The following is a 16,810-nucleotide window of genomic DNA, read 5'->3' on the forward strand; positions in this document are numbered from 1 at the left end:
CAGCCAAGTGGTTCCAGAGAATAATTTTTGTAAGTTAAAAAAAATATATAGATGTGGACACAGACAGACAGATAGACAGACAGGGGCATTACAATGGTCTGGCAGACCCTTCAGGTGAGATTCACAAGTCCACAAATGTTACAGAATAAAACAAATAAATTTGTTACCATATTGGAAGTTTTGAAGTAGTTATATTTGTTATAATTGATATGAATAAATTCGCACTTAGCCTGGACCTGTCGTAGACGAGCAGCAGTTTTTGGTGAGTATCCAGTAAAGTTCAGGTGGGCAGAGGTTGGGTCGCTCAAACATCCGCACTCACATTGACTCTCGGCGTGAGCTTGAACCAATTGTATTAAAGCGATATTCATCAATAAGTTGTGTGCACCACTGATTATTTATGTGGCTATATGGTGTGTGCTATGCAGCGTAAGGCGATTGAGAGGTTTTGTGGTGAGGTGAAACGACTGTGCCATGCTGAACGGCGAAAGGACTTTGTGTCCGAAGCATATTTGCTCACACTCGGTCGCTTCATCAACATGTTTGCTGTGCTTGATGAACTCAAGAACATGAAGTGCAGTGTCAAGAATGATTACTCTGCCTACAAGAGGTGTTTCATGTTGTTTGGTTAACTGTCAGGCGTTACAATAGATGCTTTGCCACATCATATATTTATACTGCAATTGCTTGACTGGGTTGATTGACCAGTTGGGATTAACATTTTTGAACCAACAAGGATGCAAGTCTTCATCGAGGACACAGGCCCAAACCACACCTTAAAAATGCATAGAATTTGCATTGAAATATATTATAAACGAAATAACAAACTAAAAAATAAATAAATATGTAGATAGTGGAGATGGTAAAGTGTAGAAAAACGAGACCAAAAGTCTAACAGCGGCATAGCCGGGCTTGTAAAATATTATAAACCACAAACACATATGTTTAGCTTTTCAAACAGTCGCTCAGGCTGCTTAGAACATTAAACAAAGAAATTTGGAGGAATCCCGACATCCATGCGGTAAGTTTTACTGACAGCACTGAGCGAAGATCTACTGTAATCTATATATCGCACATGGATTGGAGGTGTGCTCATTTACCAAGCAGCTAGCTAGCGCTTGCCAAGCCAGCCGTTCCTTCACGGTTTTGAATGGAGTGCTTGCTCGAATGCTTTAACCACTTTGCGATCTCTCCACAAGAAACTTGGTAAATGAACACACACCCTTGAGACCCGACAATAGATCGACTGTAATCTAATTAAAATGTTGGTCGGTGGACTCAGCCGTCGTAATGACATCATAACGTAATGACATTTGACGTAACGGACACAAAACTGATATATTTTAACTTCCAGTAAGTTTGCAATCACTACGAAGGGATTAGTGTTACGATTAGATTTACTATAATATTAACGTTACGTTATCATTATTTCGAAAATGATATTACCATTAAAAAACCCAGGCTAATTCCCTACTTCCTCGGTTGTTAATATTAGTGCCGAACAACGCTTAGATCATTGATCATGAACCATACACCGCTTCAATCCATAAACCTTTCATTCACGACATTGGGATTAAAGTGTTATAGTTATATTTACTATATTATCATTACGAAAACGATACTACTGAAACGATACACTACTGTATTAAGAAACCTGAGCTTAATTTGTCCGAAGCGGTCCAAAGATAAATCAAAACGCCTAAGGCCTATACGTACTGTACCGTATTGTTGGATCTATACGTACTGTACCGTATTGTTGGATCTATACGTACTGTACCGTATTGTTGGATCTATACGTACTGTATCGTATTGTTGGAAGACCCATAACGCCGATGCTTTCGATATTTGATAATCATTTTAACAATCGGTTTGTTTGTGTTTCACACTGAATGAAAAATGTAAAGGGAGAGTATTATGGCGATTGTGATATATGACAGGTTCGACGATATGTTCGGCATGAACGGCATATAAATCAAAATGGCGGTGTGTGGAGAGTCAGCCGCCATACACCGTAATGACATCAGACGTAATCACATCACCCTGTCATCAGTCATGTGTCCAGATTCTCAGCTCTGCTTGGTATACGTTTGAGGGGACATACATACATACGGACGGACAAACACTGTTGTAGACGGCTTCGCCCGATGGGCTACGCCGTAAAAAAAAATACATAATTCAAGGTAGTATGTTGGTAGCAGATATGGTAAAGTATGTGTAAATACATAAATAATCCAGAGTGGTATATCCATAGTGGAGAGGGTAAAGTGTGTATCAATAAATAATACAAATTGTGTTGGTAGTGATGGTAAAGTGTGCATACATACATCATTGTTTCTGAAAGCATATACAATCCTCCATCATTCTCTCCTGTAAAAGTTGTGAAAAGTTTGCCAAAAGTTGGAAACAAAATCACATGGCCCATGAATTTTAGCTCTGATCTCAAAATCCTCTGACATGCCCCATGCTCAGATATGATGGCATACATGGACATCCCTCTAAATGGATGGATTGGCAGGACCCAAAATACCAGCTCCCACCATGGTGACAGTCGGTTGAAGGCTAATAAGCATCCAGGGTTGTTGGGGAAACTCGGTCTTTTAGGACAGTCACAATAACTGATAGGGCGAGATATGTTGGGGCTGGTGCGGTACAAGGTGTGCAATTGTATCGTGATGCATTGCATTGCAATAAATAATTATAAATGACATGATGTGCCATTTTATGATTCAAACTTGCTTGTTGCATGTACAGGGCTGCACAGTTTCTACGGAAGATGTCTGACCCTCAGTCCATTCAAGAGTCGCAAAACCTTTCGATGTTCCTAGCAAACCACAACCGCATTACTCAGGTGAATATCAACATTTGATTGCTTGAAATTTCAGGAACTATTCTCAGAATGGGAATTGCAATGTAAATTTTACCTTTACAATTTGCAACATTATGGACAACAAATAGGTTTTTAGACATTTTTATTCTAATATCCATTTGCTGCTTTTATTTCTTATAACATATTGTTGTGAAATATGAATTTCTGTATTTATGGTGATCTGTAATTATCCGGTGTGTACCCCGGTTTAGAATAGGTGCACCGTATCCCTGCGTGTCGTAAGTGGCAACTAAAAGGGTTGGCATCAGGAAGTGCATCCGGCCATAAAAACATTGACTCAAAAAGAGAACCATGACAATTACAACTACATATGGGCAGGGTACAGCCCGAAGTACCCCGTGGGGGACCCCACTCCCTCTCGTCAAAACTCAAGGTGGGGAACCCGATCGAAGCAAGGGTGGAAATCATTCCATTTATGACGACGAAACGTCTGATGCCCGAAGTGGAGATTGGTTTCTGAGGTTTGGGACATGGAATGTAGGGACAACGACAGGCAGATAAGGAGGAGTGGTGGAAGTATTGGTCAGAAGAAGAGTGGACATATGTTGTGTGCAGGAGACGAGATGGAAGGGAAGTTGTGTGAGAATGGTGAAAGGTTGGCAGGGACAGAAATACAAGTTTGTGTGGCAAGGGTACCCAGAAGGTGTGAATGGTGTTGGTGTCCTATTTTCTGAGGAGTTTGTAGACAGTGTGGTGAGTGTGACTAGAGTGAGTGATAGGTTGATGATGGTGAAAATGATGATTGGAAAGCTCTTGGTGAACGTCATCCCGGGATATGCTCCGCAGGTTGGTCGGAGCGATGAAGAGAAGGACAAGTTCTGGTGTGCGATAGAGAAGCTGATGGAAAACGTGAAAGATGAGGAAGTTGTTGTGGTAGGAGGAGACCTAAATGGACATGTGGGAAGGAGTATGGACCGTTTTGAGGGAGTTCATGGGGGTTATGGATATGGTGTGAGAAATGGAGAAGGTGAAAAGATTTTGGAGTTTGCTGATGGAGCTGATTTGTTGATTTGTAATACTCAGTTCCAGAAAGGGGATAATAAGCTTGTTACATACACGTCAGGTGGGTCGACGACAACCTTTGACTACCTGCTGGTGCGTAGGTGAGATCGGGAGCACCTCCGGGACACAAAGGTGATCCCGCGGGAGAGGCTGTTTCACAGCACCACTTGGTTGTCTGCGACATAGGGGTGAAAGGTGCGAGGAGAGCTCGGCGGGTGAAGTACCAACCGAGAATGAAGGTGTGGAGGTTGAAAGAGGTGACAGTGAGGAAGGCATTCAAAGAGAGGCTGAGTATGGTAGAGGATGATGTGGTTGAGCTTGAAAGTGGTTGAAACAACAGGCATTGGAACAACAGGCAACAACAACAAACAACAGGCATTTTAAGGCCATTTTCCCTGCAAGAGCGGAGGTTAGCCTTGCGGTCCCCATGACAATCTTCTCCATTTTGCCCTATTTTCTGCATCTCCCTTTGTTAAGCCCCTTGCCTGCATTTCTTCTTCCACCATCTTTAGCCAAGTCTTTCTCGGTCTTCCCCGTCCTCTACTTACTTCAACATTCATTTCCATCACTCTTCTCAACCAGTCACTTTCATCCTTCCTCAACACATGACCAAACCATCTCAACCTGTTCCTCTTCACAGCATCCATCACAGGCTCTATTCCCATCATCTTTCGCAATTCATAATTTGTCTTCCTCTCTCTCAACGACACTCCACACATCCACCGAACCATTCGCATTTCCACCTTTTCCAGCCTTCGTTGCTGCTCTACGTTCATTACCCATGTCTCGCTCCCATAAATCATAACTCTTCTCACACATGCAGCATACACCTTTTCCTTCAGCTTCAATGACACTCCCCTTCTCATCAGCACGCCACTCACTTCCCGAAACTTCTTCCATGCACATCTCACTCTGGCAACCGTTGCCGAGTCTGATCCACCTTCTCCATTCAGCATGTCTCCGAGGGAACAAAATGTTTTCACACCTTCCAGCTTCACGCCGTCTCCAAGATCCAACTCAATATTTCCTCCATCTGCAGATTCCTCTGTACACACCTTACACTTGAATGTAGCTGCCACACTGGTTAATGACCCTCTCAAACCACTACATTTTTGATGAACCCACTCAGCGCACATTGTACATTGAATGGAGTTCACTCTAACACCCTTCCTGCACACAGCACACGGCCACTTCCCAGTTCTTTCCACCTCAACACATGCTTTACAACTTGTCATCACCTTCGTTTCTCCAATATTCACCTTCAGACCTTTTGTCTCCATACATTCCTTCCACTTGTTCGTCTTCTCCTTCAGTCCATCCATACTTTCTGCAATCAAAACCAGATTATCTGCATACAACAACTCCCATGGTAAACCCTCCTTTACGGTCTGAGCCAGCACCTCCATCACAGCTACAAATAGTAGTGGACTTAGTACCGACCCCTGATGCACTCCCACCTTCACCTCAAACTCACCACTGTTCCCGTCCTTCGTCCTTACAGCTGTGCGTGCTCTTTTGTACATTGCCATCACTTCTCTGATCAACCATTCCTCCACTCCTAACTTCCTCAATGCCCATGTCACTACTTCACGTGGAACCCTATCGAATGCTTTCTCCAGATCAACAAACCCAAAAAACAACTTCTTCCTCTTCTCCATGTACTTCTCCTGCAACTGCCTCACAATAAAAAGCGCGTCTGTCGTTCCTCTTCCTGGCATAAAGCCAAACTGCATTTCGTCAACCTTCATTTTCTTCTTCATCCTCCTCTCCAACACCCTTTCCAATACCTTCATTCCATTCTCCAATAACTTTATCGCTCAATGCGAGCCACCATCCAGAGGGTCACCTTTCCTTTTGTATAGAGGGACGAGGGTACTCGGTTCCCAATCCACTGGAATGCTGCCTTCTTTCACCACCAGATTGCAGATCTCTGTCGTTCTCTTCACACGCCAATTTCCCGCTGCCTTCAGCATATCTCCCACAACTCCCATCGGCCCTCCCGCTTTTCTACTCTTCATTGCTTTTGTCGCTTCCTCAACTTCCTTCTCTGTTATCTTCTCTGCCGGTCCTAAAACTGGGTTACTCTCTATGATGCCATCCCATTCATTCTCTGCATTCAACAGTATTTCCATATATCTCTTCCATCTTCCTTTAATTCCATCTGGGTCCACAACGATTTTTCCCACTTCATACTTCAAGCAACTCACCCCCATCACATCACACCTCTCTTTCGCTATCTACTTTGCAATCCTGAATACTGCTCTCCAACCCTCTTCCAAATCCAAGCGTTCTCCGAACATTTTCCTGCATGCCTCCTGCACCTTTGCTACCTCTTTCTTTGCAGCCTTCTTGGCTGCCTTATAACTTTCATGCTCTGCCTTTTCTGCACCCATACCCTTCGCCTTCTGCCACTCCTTGAACTTCTTCATCTTCTCGTCAATCTTGTTTCCAACTTCATCATCCCACCACCATGTTTCCGAGTGCCTCGGTGGTCCTTCTGTCCATCCACATACCTCACCAACGGCTCCCAACAGACTATCTTTCATTGACATCCAACCACTTTCAAGCTCAACCACATCATCCTCTACCATACTCAGCCTCTCTTTTAATGCCTCCCTCACTGTCACCTCATTCAACCTCCACACCTTCATTCTCGGTTGGTACTTCACCCGCCAAGCTCTCCTCGCACCTTTCACCCTGATGTCGCAGACAACCAAGTGGTGCTGTGAAACAGCCTCCTCCCCTGGGATCACCTTTGTGTCCTGGAGGTGCCCCCTATCTCGCCTATGCACCAGCAGGTAGTCAACGGTTGTCGTCGACCATCCTGACGTGTATGTAACAAGCTTATTATCCTCTTTCTGGATCTGAGTATTACAAATCAACAAATCAGCTCCATCAGCAAACTCCAAAATCCTTTCACCTTCTCCATTTCTCACACCATATCCGTAACCCCCATGAACTCCCTCAAAACCGTCCATACTCCTTCCCACATGTCCATTTAGGTCTCCTCCTACCACAACAACTTCCTCATCTTTCATGTTTTCCATCAGCTTCTCCATTGCACACCAGAACTTGTCCTTCTCTTCATCGCTCTGAAGGACAAGGACTGTTCATATCGATAAATATTGTTGCGGTTTTAGAACCCACCCTTTCTTGTAAATATCCCATCATTAAAAGGTTAAAGGTAGCACCCCTAGTTGGTCCACAAGCAATACGTAGGCCACCATAGGACTTCAGTTATTTCATTAATATGTGTTTTAGATAAGGCTGTGTTTCCAATAGTTGAATCTGCGTTGTGTCGATCAAATAAGAGTAGGCCCCTTTCGTCCATTTTGCAAACCTCCCTCTCCAAGCAACGCCATTGCGCGCCCCTACAGCCGGTGCCTCATGGCTCTCCCAAATTTGTTACGCGCCTTTGTTAGCTGCTCGCAGCCTCGCAGGCCTCCGCCCAAGCGCCGCCATAAGCCACGCGGTTAGGCCAGAGAAAGGGGGCGGAACGCCAAGAAGAAGGTGTGGCCACGTCATCCAGCCGTCAAAGGCGGAGCCGGTAAGCCCTCACCAGCCAACCAGGGCTGAGGTAGGATCACCGACAGGCATGGCTTTTTGGCTCGCGGAGTGATTGCTGGTCGCGTTATATAAGCGCGAACGCAAAGCCCTTACGGAGGACTCTCGCGAAGCACTCGAGTGGAAGGTTGGCATTCTTAAAGGACTTATGAGAGAGAGCGCATTTCAAAGGACTTGCAACAGGACTCGTGTGCACACGGCGCTGATCAAAGGACTTGAAGGAGAGATACGGCGGCGCTTGTTAAAGAGGACATTGGGGAGAGAGAGGGGGCGGTTGGCACGAGTGTGCATCTATTACATACGCGCAGGACACCAGCTTCCCCCTGTTATATAAGGTCCGGTCGCGTGCAACCATACGCAGAGCTGCCTGCCGGATTTCGCCGCTGGACCGGAGCCTGGACTGGAGCCTGGACGATCCGGTGACAATCTACAATCCAGCTACAATTCCCGTGTGAGTGTGTATGTTTGTCTGGGGTATTAAGTTAAGACTGCCATAAGACTGCCCTGTGTTCTGCTTCTTCCTCTTCCTATCCTGTACATTCTTTTGTTTCCTCTTCTTTCTGTATATGTGTAATAAATTGCCTTGTTCTTTCTTGGTTTCCTCTAATCCGATCGCATCTGTCTTTTTTCTCATTGGGTAAACGTGGCACAATTAGAAACCGCTCGGGTTCTGGTTTAGTCCCTGTTAACGGCCCGAATCGCGGCTCGCTTCGCTCGGCGTGTTCATTAACGCCGTGGTTCGGGAGGGAGTTATCTCCTTGCTTTACGGCCGGTGGTAGTACTAAGGTAATTGGACTAAGACTCGACCAACAACCCTATTTACCACCGACCGGAAGGAACGTTATAACTTCTAAGGACTCGGGTCGGCCAGATAAAAAGACAAGGGGATTAACCCCCCATTGATAAGGTGAGCGCCGACATCCGAGATCTGTAACAATATTATTCCATCTTGTTTGGAAAAACTGGAAAATTGGAAAACTTGGCAAATTGGGGAAAAAATTGGAAAAACAATATAGCCTATTTTACTCCAAGGGGTCCCAGGAATACCCACCCAATATAATGTTGTGATCGGTTCAGCCTTTTTTGCGGTACCTTTGAACGGACAGACGAACATTTGGTGAATTCTAGTAAGATAACTTTTCAAAAAGGCTTATAAAGATGAGCATTGTACACAAATATAAGACTTGAACTAAGGTTACTAAGCAAACGTTAAACGACTATTTTTATTTTTAAATAGAAGATCTCAGGCTCGTGGTGGAGCTGCCTCACATACATCACACAGATGAATACACGAGACAAAACACAGGACTGTTGGATGAGACAAACACAACCTCCATCACTTCTGGGGCACTGTGGGTTCCAGTGATGTCACCACAATGGAGATTCTTTTCTCACTGCACTAAGCAGAACATTTACTAAGGAGGAATTGATACCTACATCAGGAATTGATACGTAAAACATACATCAATCTTGAAGGGATTGTATGCAAAAGAAAATCCAATGAATTTGAGAGAATGTGGTTTGTATTTGTGAGCTTCTGGATATCCTGCTTATGAATTAACAAAGATTTTGATTCCCAGGATGATAAATAAATATATTTGCTGTCACTTTTGCCTCCAGAGTCTGCAGCAGCAGCTGGAGGTGATTCCTGGGTATGAGGAACTGCTGGCAGACATCGTGAATCTGTGTGTGGAACATTATGAGGGTCGCATGTACCTTACACCAGGTGAAAAGCACATGCTGCTAAAGGTATGCTTATGGGTCCTGAATGTGACCTGCGTTCTGAGTACAGATGTCATTCGTCTTTAAAAATGAAGATCTAACTAGTTAAATGGGAATAAGAAAAGAAAAGGCAACAGATACGTAACACCCCAAGTGGCCACCTGCGTAAGTATACCAGAACTTGCATTTGGTTGGATGAGCTGCACTTTTTTTTGGCTTTCACTCTGAGAAGTTGCATTTGTGCAGCATTGACGTATAATGTTTTGTGCTCAATTTCCTAAGAACTGCTTTGTAGTGTAGGTGAGTAGCAGGAAGTTCACAATTGAGGAACGAATAGCAATGGTGTGGTTTTCTGCAGCATTGGAGATCCCCATTTGTAGAGTTGAAGCTCCTTTTTCCTTTAAATTTTACAACTGAAATAAACTTCACCATAGCTCTATGTTCCTCAATTGGAAAATCCATGATTTGAACGCAGCACCAGGAAACAGCTTCTGTGAAGATGTACACAAAACGGACATAATCTCATCATGCTATAAATCAAGGAGTGTCCATTTGTGTTTGTTTGACGGCCATGGACCCCTGAACCGCTCGGTGGAATGAGTTGAAAACTGGTAGTTACTCCTGCGAGGGAGTAATGCATTCACTCGTGTCCGTGTGTGTGTGTGTGTTCGTGTGTTTGTGAACAAAGTATCTGGAAAAGTTCTGAACGGATTTGGATGAAAGTTGGTGGGATGATTGCCCTTGGGATAAGGAAGAATTGATTAGTTTTTGGTGAAGCTCAGGATATTATTCCCGATCCAGGAATTTTTTGAAGGATTAATTTTACCATTGGAAGATAGGGCTCATTTTTTTTTTAACATTATCTTCAATATATTCTATATTTAACATTGTGATATGAAAATAGTTTTCATATTTGTTCTAAATGTAGTTTAAACTCGTGGTTATGCGTTAGAGCGGTGTATTTTTTTAGCAGCGTCGTCTTCAATGTTCATTTTTTTTTTCTAATAAAGGACATATTCTGTCATTTTAAAACCACCAATGTGTGTATTAGGTTTCCCCGTTTCATAAAATGTATCGTTTGATACGTATAATGCTTTAAACCTGTTTTTTTTTTTTTTTTTTTTTTTAACCTCAGAAGAGACATCAACATTTAGCTCAGCGAATGTCTTTCGCGGTGTCAGTATTTGATGAACTTATAAAGACTTAGTTCCAGATTTGTCAATGGCTGAGGTATATTAACAAACGAATAAAACAGATTTGGCAAAATTCCAACTTTTTAAAAAAAGATCGCATATTCACCCAGGGTTGTGAGAGGCTAAAGAAGAAGAAACCTCGCATGGGCTGCCCAGACCAAATAAATAATTCTGGTTCTGGCTGCGATTTTCAGGTTTATTACTCCTGCCAGGGAGTAATGCATTCGATCGTGTCCGTCCGTGTGTGTGTGTTCGTATGTTCGTGTGTTTGTGAACAATATATCTGGAAAAGTTCTGAACGGATTTGGATGAAAGTTGGTGGGATGATTGCCCTTGGGATAAGGAAGAATTGATTAGTTTTTGGTGAAGCTCAGGATATTATTCCGGATCCAGGAATTTTTTGGGGAAATTTTTTTGGGAAAGATTTTTTCTGTTTTACTGCATTAAAGCTTTTATTCTTGTTCTTAAATGATGTTTTTCTCCTCTAATTCCGAGATATATCAAAATAAATTATCTGACAGTTAGGACTTACTTTCTTTTTCATTTATTGTTTTGGGGAGAGGGGATGTTAAACGAAACGTATTATTCCAACTAAACCCACGGCGGGAGTATGCGCTCTACTGAGTGGCGTTCTAGTTGTATTCCGTGTTCACGGAAAGGTTTTTAAGAGGTTAAATAATTCATAGTTCAGGGTGGGGGGAGCATCCCGTTTCTCTCTGTCAAATATGTAATTCCCGGTATGAGGCGGTATCACAAGTCATACTAAAATACACCAATTCTGGGTGAATTATCCCGTATGTAAGAGCGGTTCTTTGCTAGTAAGCGGAATACAAAGCAACACATCTAAACCAATCAAAAGTTCGTCCCAATATACTTGTGCACATGCTCACTCGAGATAGATGACGTTGACCTTTGGGATGCACCTTTCATATGAATAATTGTATCGGTTATAGCATTTGATAGTGTAAATATTTCGATCATTTGTTGCTTGAACGTATTTAGGGCACGTAGTCATTGGCTGGAGGTTGATATGAGTAGCATTCCGTAACAACTATCCAAATTTATTATTATGAGGTTTTATTGGTTGGTTGTAATCTCCTTTAGTAGATGTTATAATGAGAAGTGAGGGAGGATATTTCAGGGTCCACAACATTTGTCTTCATTACCTCCGCTGCTGAAGGTGGATGGAGGTTATGTTTTCGCCCCTGTCTGTTTGGCTGTGAGTGGGATATCTCAAAAAGTTGTGGACGGATTTGGACGAAACTTGGTGGACAGGTTAGGTGTGTGCGATGGATGAATGCATTTGATTTTGGTGAAGATCTGGACCTGGATATGATAATTTATTTTTTATTTTTTAAGTGATTCTTCACCATTGAGATATGGGGCCAAAAGCGATATATATTAGGTTCTAGTTTTCTATCAAGCTTTCATTTGGTGTTTTGCATCAAAGCCAAAAAAAACTAGAACGCTACTCGGTAGAGAACATACACCTACACCAGGCTCAACAGTTTGTTTTGTATCCCACCGATATGTCATACCTGGATCTGGACCAGAACCAACATAGAATCGCCTTGTTCTTGTCACTTACCCAACACATCCACCAAGTTTTGTCATAATTCGTCCGCAACATTTTGAAATATCATGCTATATATCATTTTTGGCCCCATCACTGAATGTTGAAGAATCTCTTTAAAAAAAATTAAATAACCATTGTATCAGGATTTGGATTCGAATCTTCACCAAAATCTAATCATTTAGTCAGAGTCACATACCCAACGTCTCCACCAAATTTCGTCCGAATCTGTCCTCAACTTTTTGAGATATCCTGTTCACAAACAGACTGGGGTGAAACATAACCTCCATCCACCTTTGGTGGCAGAGGTAAAAAACAAAAAAACAAAAAAAACACTTCACCATTGTGTTCTCTCCTAAATTGTTCCTGCTTTTTAATGCACTGCAGAACAGCTCTTGAGAAAACCTGTTATAGCACTCTATGTGCATTAACCTAAGACCTTCTAGTTTTGCTAATTGCCATTCTCTTCAAAATGATGTTGTGCTCAAGGATGCTTTACCTTGCACAGTATTGGGTTGGAGTTTGAACTGGATTTAACACCTCCTCTCCCATCCTCTATCTCTGCAAGTCACTAAAATGTGTTGTGACGGCAGTTTTACTCGAGAAGTGATTGTGTGAAAATCAATAATAACTAGAACGCCACTCAGTAGAGCGCATACTCCCACCGTGGGTCAAGTTGGAATAATACGTTTTGTTTAACATCCCCTCTCCCCAAAACGATAAATGAAAAAGAAAGTAGGCCCTAACTGTCAGAGAATTTATTTTGATATATCTCGGAATTAGAGGAGAAAAACATCATTTAAGAATAAGAATAAAAGCTTTAATGCAGTAAAACAGAAAAAAAAATCCCCAAAAAAATTCCTGGATCCGGAATAATATCCTGAGCTTCACCAAAACCTAATCAATTCTTCCTTATCCCAAGGGCAATCATCCCACCAACTTTCATCCAAAACCGTTCAGAACTTTTCCAGATATCTTGTTCACGAACATATGAACACACACGGACGGACGGACACGATCGAATGCATTACTCCCTGGCGGAAGTAATAAACCTGAAAATCGCAGAGCCAGAATTATTTATTTGGTCTGGGAAGCGTTTAATTAACGATATCTGCCAAACCACGTGACCTATCGCAAATTCTAAAATGACATTTTAGTAGACTGACATGCTGAACAGATCTGTGAATTTTCTCCTCGATTGGATCAAAAATGAGGGAGGACTTAGGTTTTAAAGGTTCATGCTTAAAAACGTCAACTCTGAAACCATGTGTTGGATGATGTCGTGCTCGCTGGCTTTTTTGTTCGTCATAGGTATGCGATTCTGCCTGCAAAGTTTGGCCTCGATCTGTTCAGGCGTTTTGGAGAAAATGGGATTTTAGTGTTTTTCACTCAAAACAATATGGCGGCGGAACTACGTGACCTGTGACGTCATAATTACCATTAAAATATTCTACAGACCGAGTCCCTCCTATGGTAAAAATTTGCTCTCAATCGATCCAATTATTGCAGAGAAATTGGTTTTTAAAGAAAAACAGGAAAAACAAATCCCCAAAAAAATTCCTGGATCCGGAATAATATCCTGAGCTTCACCAAAACCTAATCAATTCTTCCTTATCCCAAGGGCAATCATCCCACCAACTTTCATCCAAATCCGTTCAGAACATTTCCAGATATATTGTTCACAAACACACACACACGGACGGACACGATCGAATGCGTTAGTCCCTGGCGGGAGTAATAACCTTTGATTTACTGTGTTTTAAAAGTGTTATACTCGTGCATGTTTCTGATGTGCTACTTGCAAATGTGTGCATTGAAGTCATGTGACTGGTTCCTGTGGCCACCTTAGGTCATGGGTTTTGGTCTTTACCTCATGGATGGCAGCGTCAGTAACATCTACCGACTGGATGCCAAGAAACGAATCAACCTGGGCAAGATTGACAAATTCTTTAAGGTACACTCACTCACTTTTGATTATAGTGCCTGAATAATGGAGCTTTTTAGGATACTTGGAGGTAGTCAGGTGTTGATAAATAAGCTACAAAAACAACATTTGATTCCCTCATTAGGAATTTTGAAACATCGATTCATTATTAGTTTTACATTCATCTCTATGTACTTATGTGTAAAGTATTCTTCCAGGTTATCTTTGCTGAATTTTGATTATCAGAAACCAGAAGGTAGTGGAGAATGTCGACTCCCTCCAGCAGGTTTATATGACCGAATGAGATGTTCTTCCTCCACATGAATACAAGTGATGGATCTTCGGTTCTTCACTTTGATCATAAAATCAATATAATGACATTTCAAAACAGAATGTCAAACAGGTTCTTATTGTCCGCCACCCCCAAAAGAAATTCGCCTTTTGTTGCGCTCAGGTTGTTTTATATGCTGTATATATATTGTGATGGTTCTGCGAGCCATCACATCTGGCAATGATGCACAGCATTCAGGCTCCCGAGTTAGTTATTATCCTGCGCTCGCGAAGCGAGAACAGGGTTAGGCATTCGGTTGGGTACGTGTATACGTGCGTATGTGTGGCATACGTGTCTACATTTTCAAAATTCATTTTCTCAGCAACCGTTGGTCCGATTAACGCGAAATTTTACCATAGGAGGGCTTCCGCCTGTATCATATTTTAGTGACGTGGTGCAGGCGCCATATTGGAAAAACCTCGCCCTCTATCTCTGAAACCACTCCATGGAAAAAAAATTCAAACCTGCCTCATTGTCAACTACTCCCCATGGGGAATAAGATATGTTAATGATGTCATCGGTGCCTTCATCATGACGTCATAATTCAACAAGTACACTTATCTGATCATTATGAATTTGTTTTCCTCAGCAACTGTTGGTCTGATGGACACGAAATTTTCACCATAGGAGCACCTCCTCCTGTAGAATACTTTAATGATAATCATGACGTCATAGGTCATGTGGTACAAGCGCCATCTTGGAAAAACCCGAAAAACGTTGCACCTCTATCTCCAAAATTGCTCAATGGAAAAAATTGAAGCGTTTCTCATTGTAAAGAACTCCATATGGGGAATAGGTGTTGTTGACGATGATGTCATTGGTGCCGTAATTATGACGTCATAATTTGACAGGGACAACGCCTAGTCTGATCAGTTTGAAATTTATTGAGCGCGATCTATGCAATAATTGTGTTAAAGAATATAAATTTATGATGTCATCGCTCATAAGGTCTGGCTTCCATATTGGATCAAACAAAAACAAAAAACGTTCAAAAACAGAACAGTTGGCTTGCACCAAGTTGACTGTGCAGGGTAAGTATTCTATGAATACCATCTAGTTTCTTTATTAAATGATCCAGATAGACCTCCCTTGTGTCTAGTGGGTTTCAAAGGGACTATACGTTGAGGGATTAGTTAGGTTCTTCCCCATTTTTTCCGCATCTTTTCCTCATCTTGTATATGCATTTTTGATGTGGCGGTGCTCTCCTTCTCCCTTAAACCACTGTGGACTTTGTGTGCAGTGCCTTCATTTGCATATGCGCACCAAAACTCATTCAAATCCGCACACAAAAACCAAACTGTTACCTGACAACACTCCGGTTGTCCACCATGTCATCTGGGCCATTACCGACGTTTGGGCAGCGAACAGGGTGCGTTACAAATCCGCCCAATGCTGAGTCAGGAGCTGAGACTCGTGGCATATGCTGAAAATGAATGAGGACAATTTCAGACCGAAAAACTCGCGGAGGGGGTGACGTCACATGGAAGCTCATCTGAGCCAATGGACTTGCCGCGCCCGGACCAGGAAGGGTGGCGCTTGACCTTTGCTCCTGAAAACCACACCTGGAAGGGGCGGTGCATCACCCTTGACACCACCAGACTCTAACCCACCTCCTCAGATGCATACAAGGCAGAGCTGCAAATCGGTCTAGACATGACACAGTGATTCTGCGAATCGTTAAAAGTGCTCTTTAAAAGAACAGAATGTGTTTTGGATTGTGCGGCATTTATATGAAGGTGTAGTGCAGTGCTATGCGCACGACTTGTCTTGCCAATGAAGGAAGCAACAACGAACGTAATCAAAAGTCTTTATTCTAAGGATCACACTATAGCACTGCCGTGCTCGGGGCTGTGAGCCCCGTGTATATCCCGAGGCCACGCCTACCCCTCGGGCGTGGCCGACACCCTCCTGGTGCGCGGAATGATGTCATCGAGCCATCGTGTCCGCCACACGCGCCCCCTCAGAATTCCCGCGCACCTGAAGGGTCAGTTTGCGGGGCAAACGGATGACCCGGCCGAAGCGCCTTCTGGTGGCTGGCGGCGCCTGGGATGCCGGGATGCCACCGGCTGTCCCTGGGATGGGTGCGGGGCCGGGGGAGTTGGGCGGTGCCGGGGGTCCGCCCGCCGGGGGGCGGCCCCGACGCGGGGGCTGAGCCACTGGCGGGGGGTGGTCCACGTCGAGGTGGGCCGGTTTGAGGCGGTCCACAGAAACGCGGTCAGGAGTACCGCCGATGTCCAGGGTGAAGTGCTTTGCCCCGGTCTCCAGCACGCGGAAGGGCCCGTCGTACGGGGGCCGCAGCGGTGTCCGGTGGGCGTCGTGTCGGACGAACACGTACTCCGCCGTGCGAAGCTCCGGGGCGACGTGCGTTGGCGGGCGCCCGTGGTGCGCCGTCGGCACCGGGGCGAACCTCTGGGAGGTCTGCTGCAGCGCGGAGACCATGGTGCCGTGGAGTCGGGGAGGAACTCGCCCAGCACCCGCAGCGGTTGTCCGAAGACCAACTCCGCCACGGATGCGCGCAGGTCGTCCTTGGGCGCCGTCCGGAGGCCCAGCAGGACCCAGGGGAGCCTGTCGACCCAGCCGCCGTCGCGGAGGGTGGCCCGGAGCACGGCCTTTA

The 16,810-nt window shown here is 43.9% G+C and overlaps 1 protein-coding gene across 3 annotated transcripts in view; it reads left to right on the plus strand.

Moving 5' to 3' along the window:
* Window positions 1-16,810, plus strand: part of LOC137420612 (cytoplasmic FMR1-interacting protein 2) — a 108,698-nt gene that overhangs the window by 24,116 nt on the left and 67,772 nt on the right. For all 3 annotated transcript variants that reach the window (XM_068105820.2, XM_068105822.2, XM_078772491.1), the window contains exons 6-9: window positions 429-610; window positions 2,752-2,848; window positions 9,074-9,202; window positions 13,791-13,895. In XM_068105820.2, the coding sequence (XP_067961921.1) occupies window positions 429-610; window positions 2,752-2,848; window positions 9,074-9,202; window positions 13,791-13,895 (513 nt within the window). The remainder of the gene's footprint in view (window positions 1-428; window positions 611-2,751; window positions 2,849-9,073; window positions 9,203-13,790; window positions 13,896-16,810) is intronic.

Source organism: Myxine glutinosa, chromosome 2 (genome assembly GCF_964187855.1).
Source record: "Myxine glutinosa chromosome 2, kmMyxGlut1.1, whole genome shotgun sequence".
Classification (NCBI taxonomy): domain Eukaryota; kingdom Metazoa; phylum Chordata; class Myxini; order Myxiniformes; family Myxinidae; genus Myxine; species Myxine glutinosa.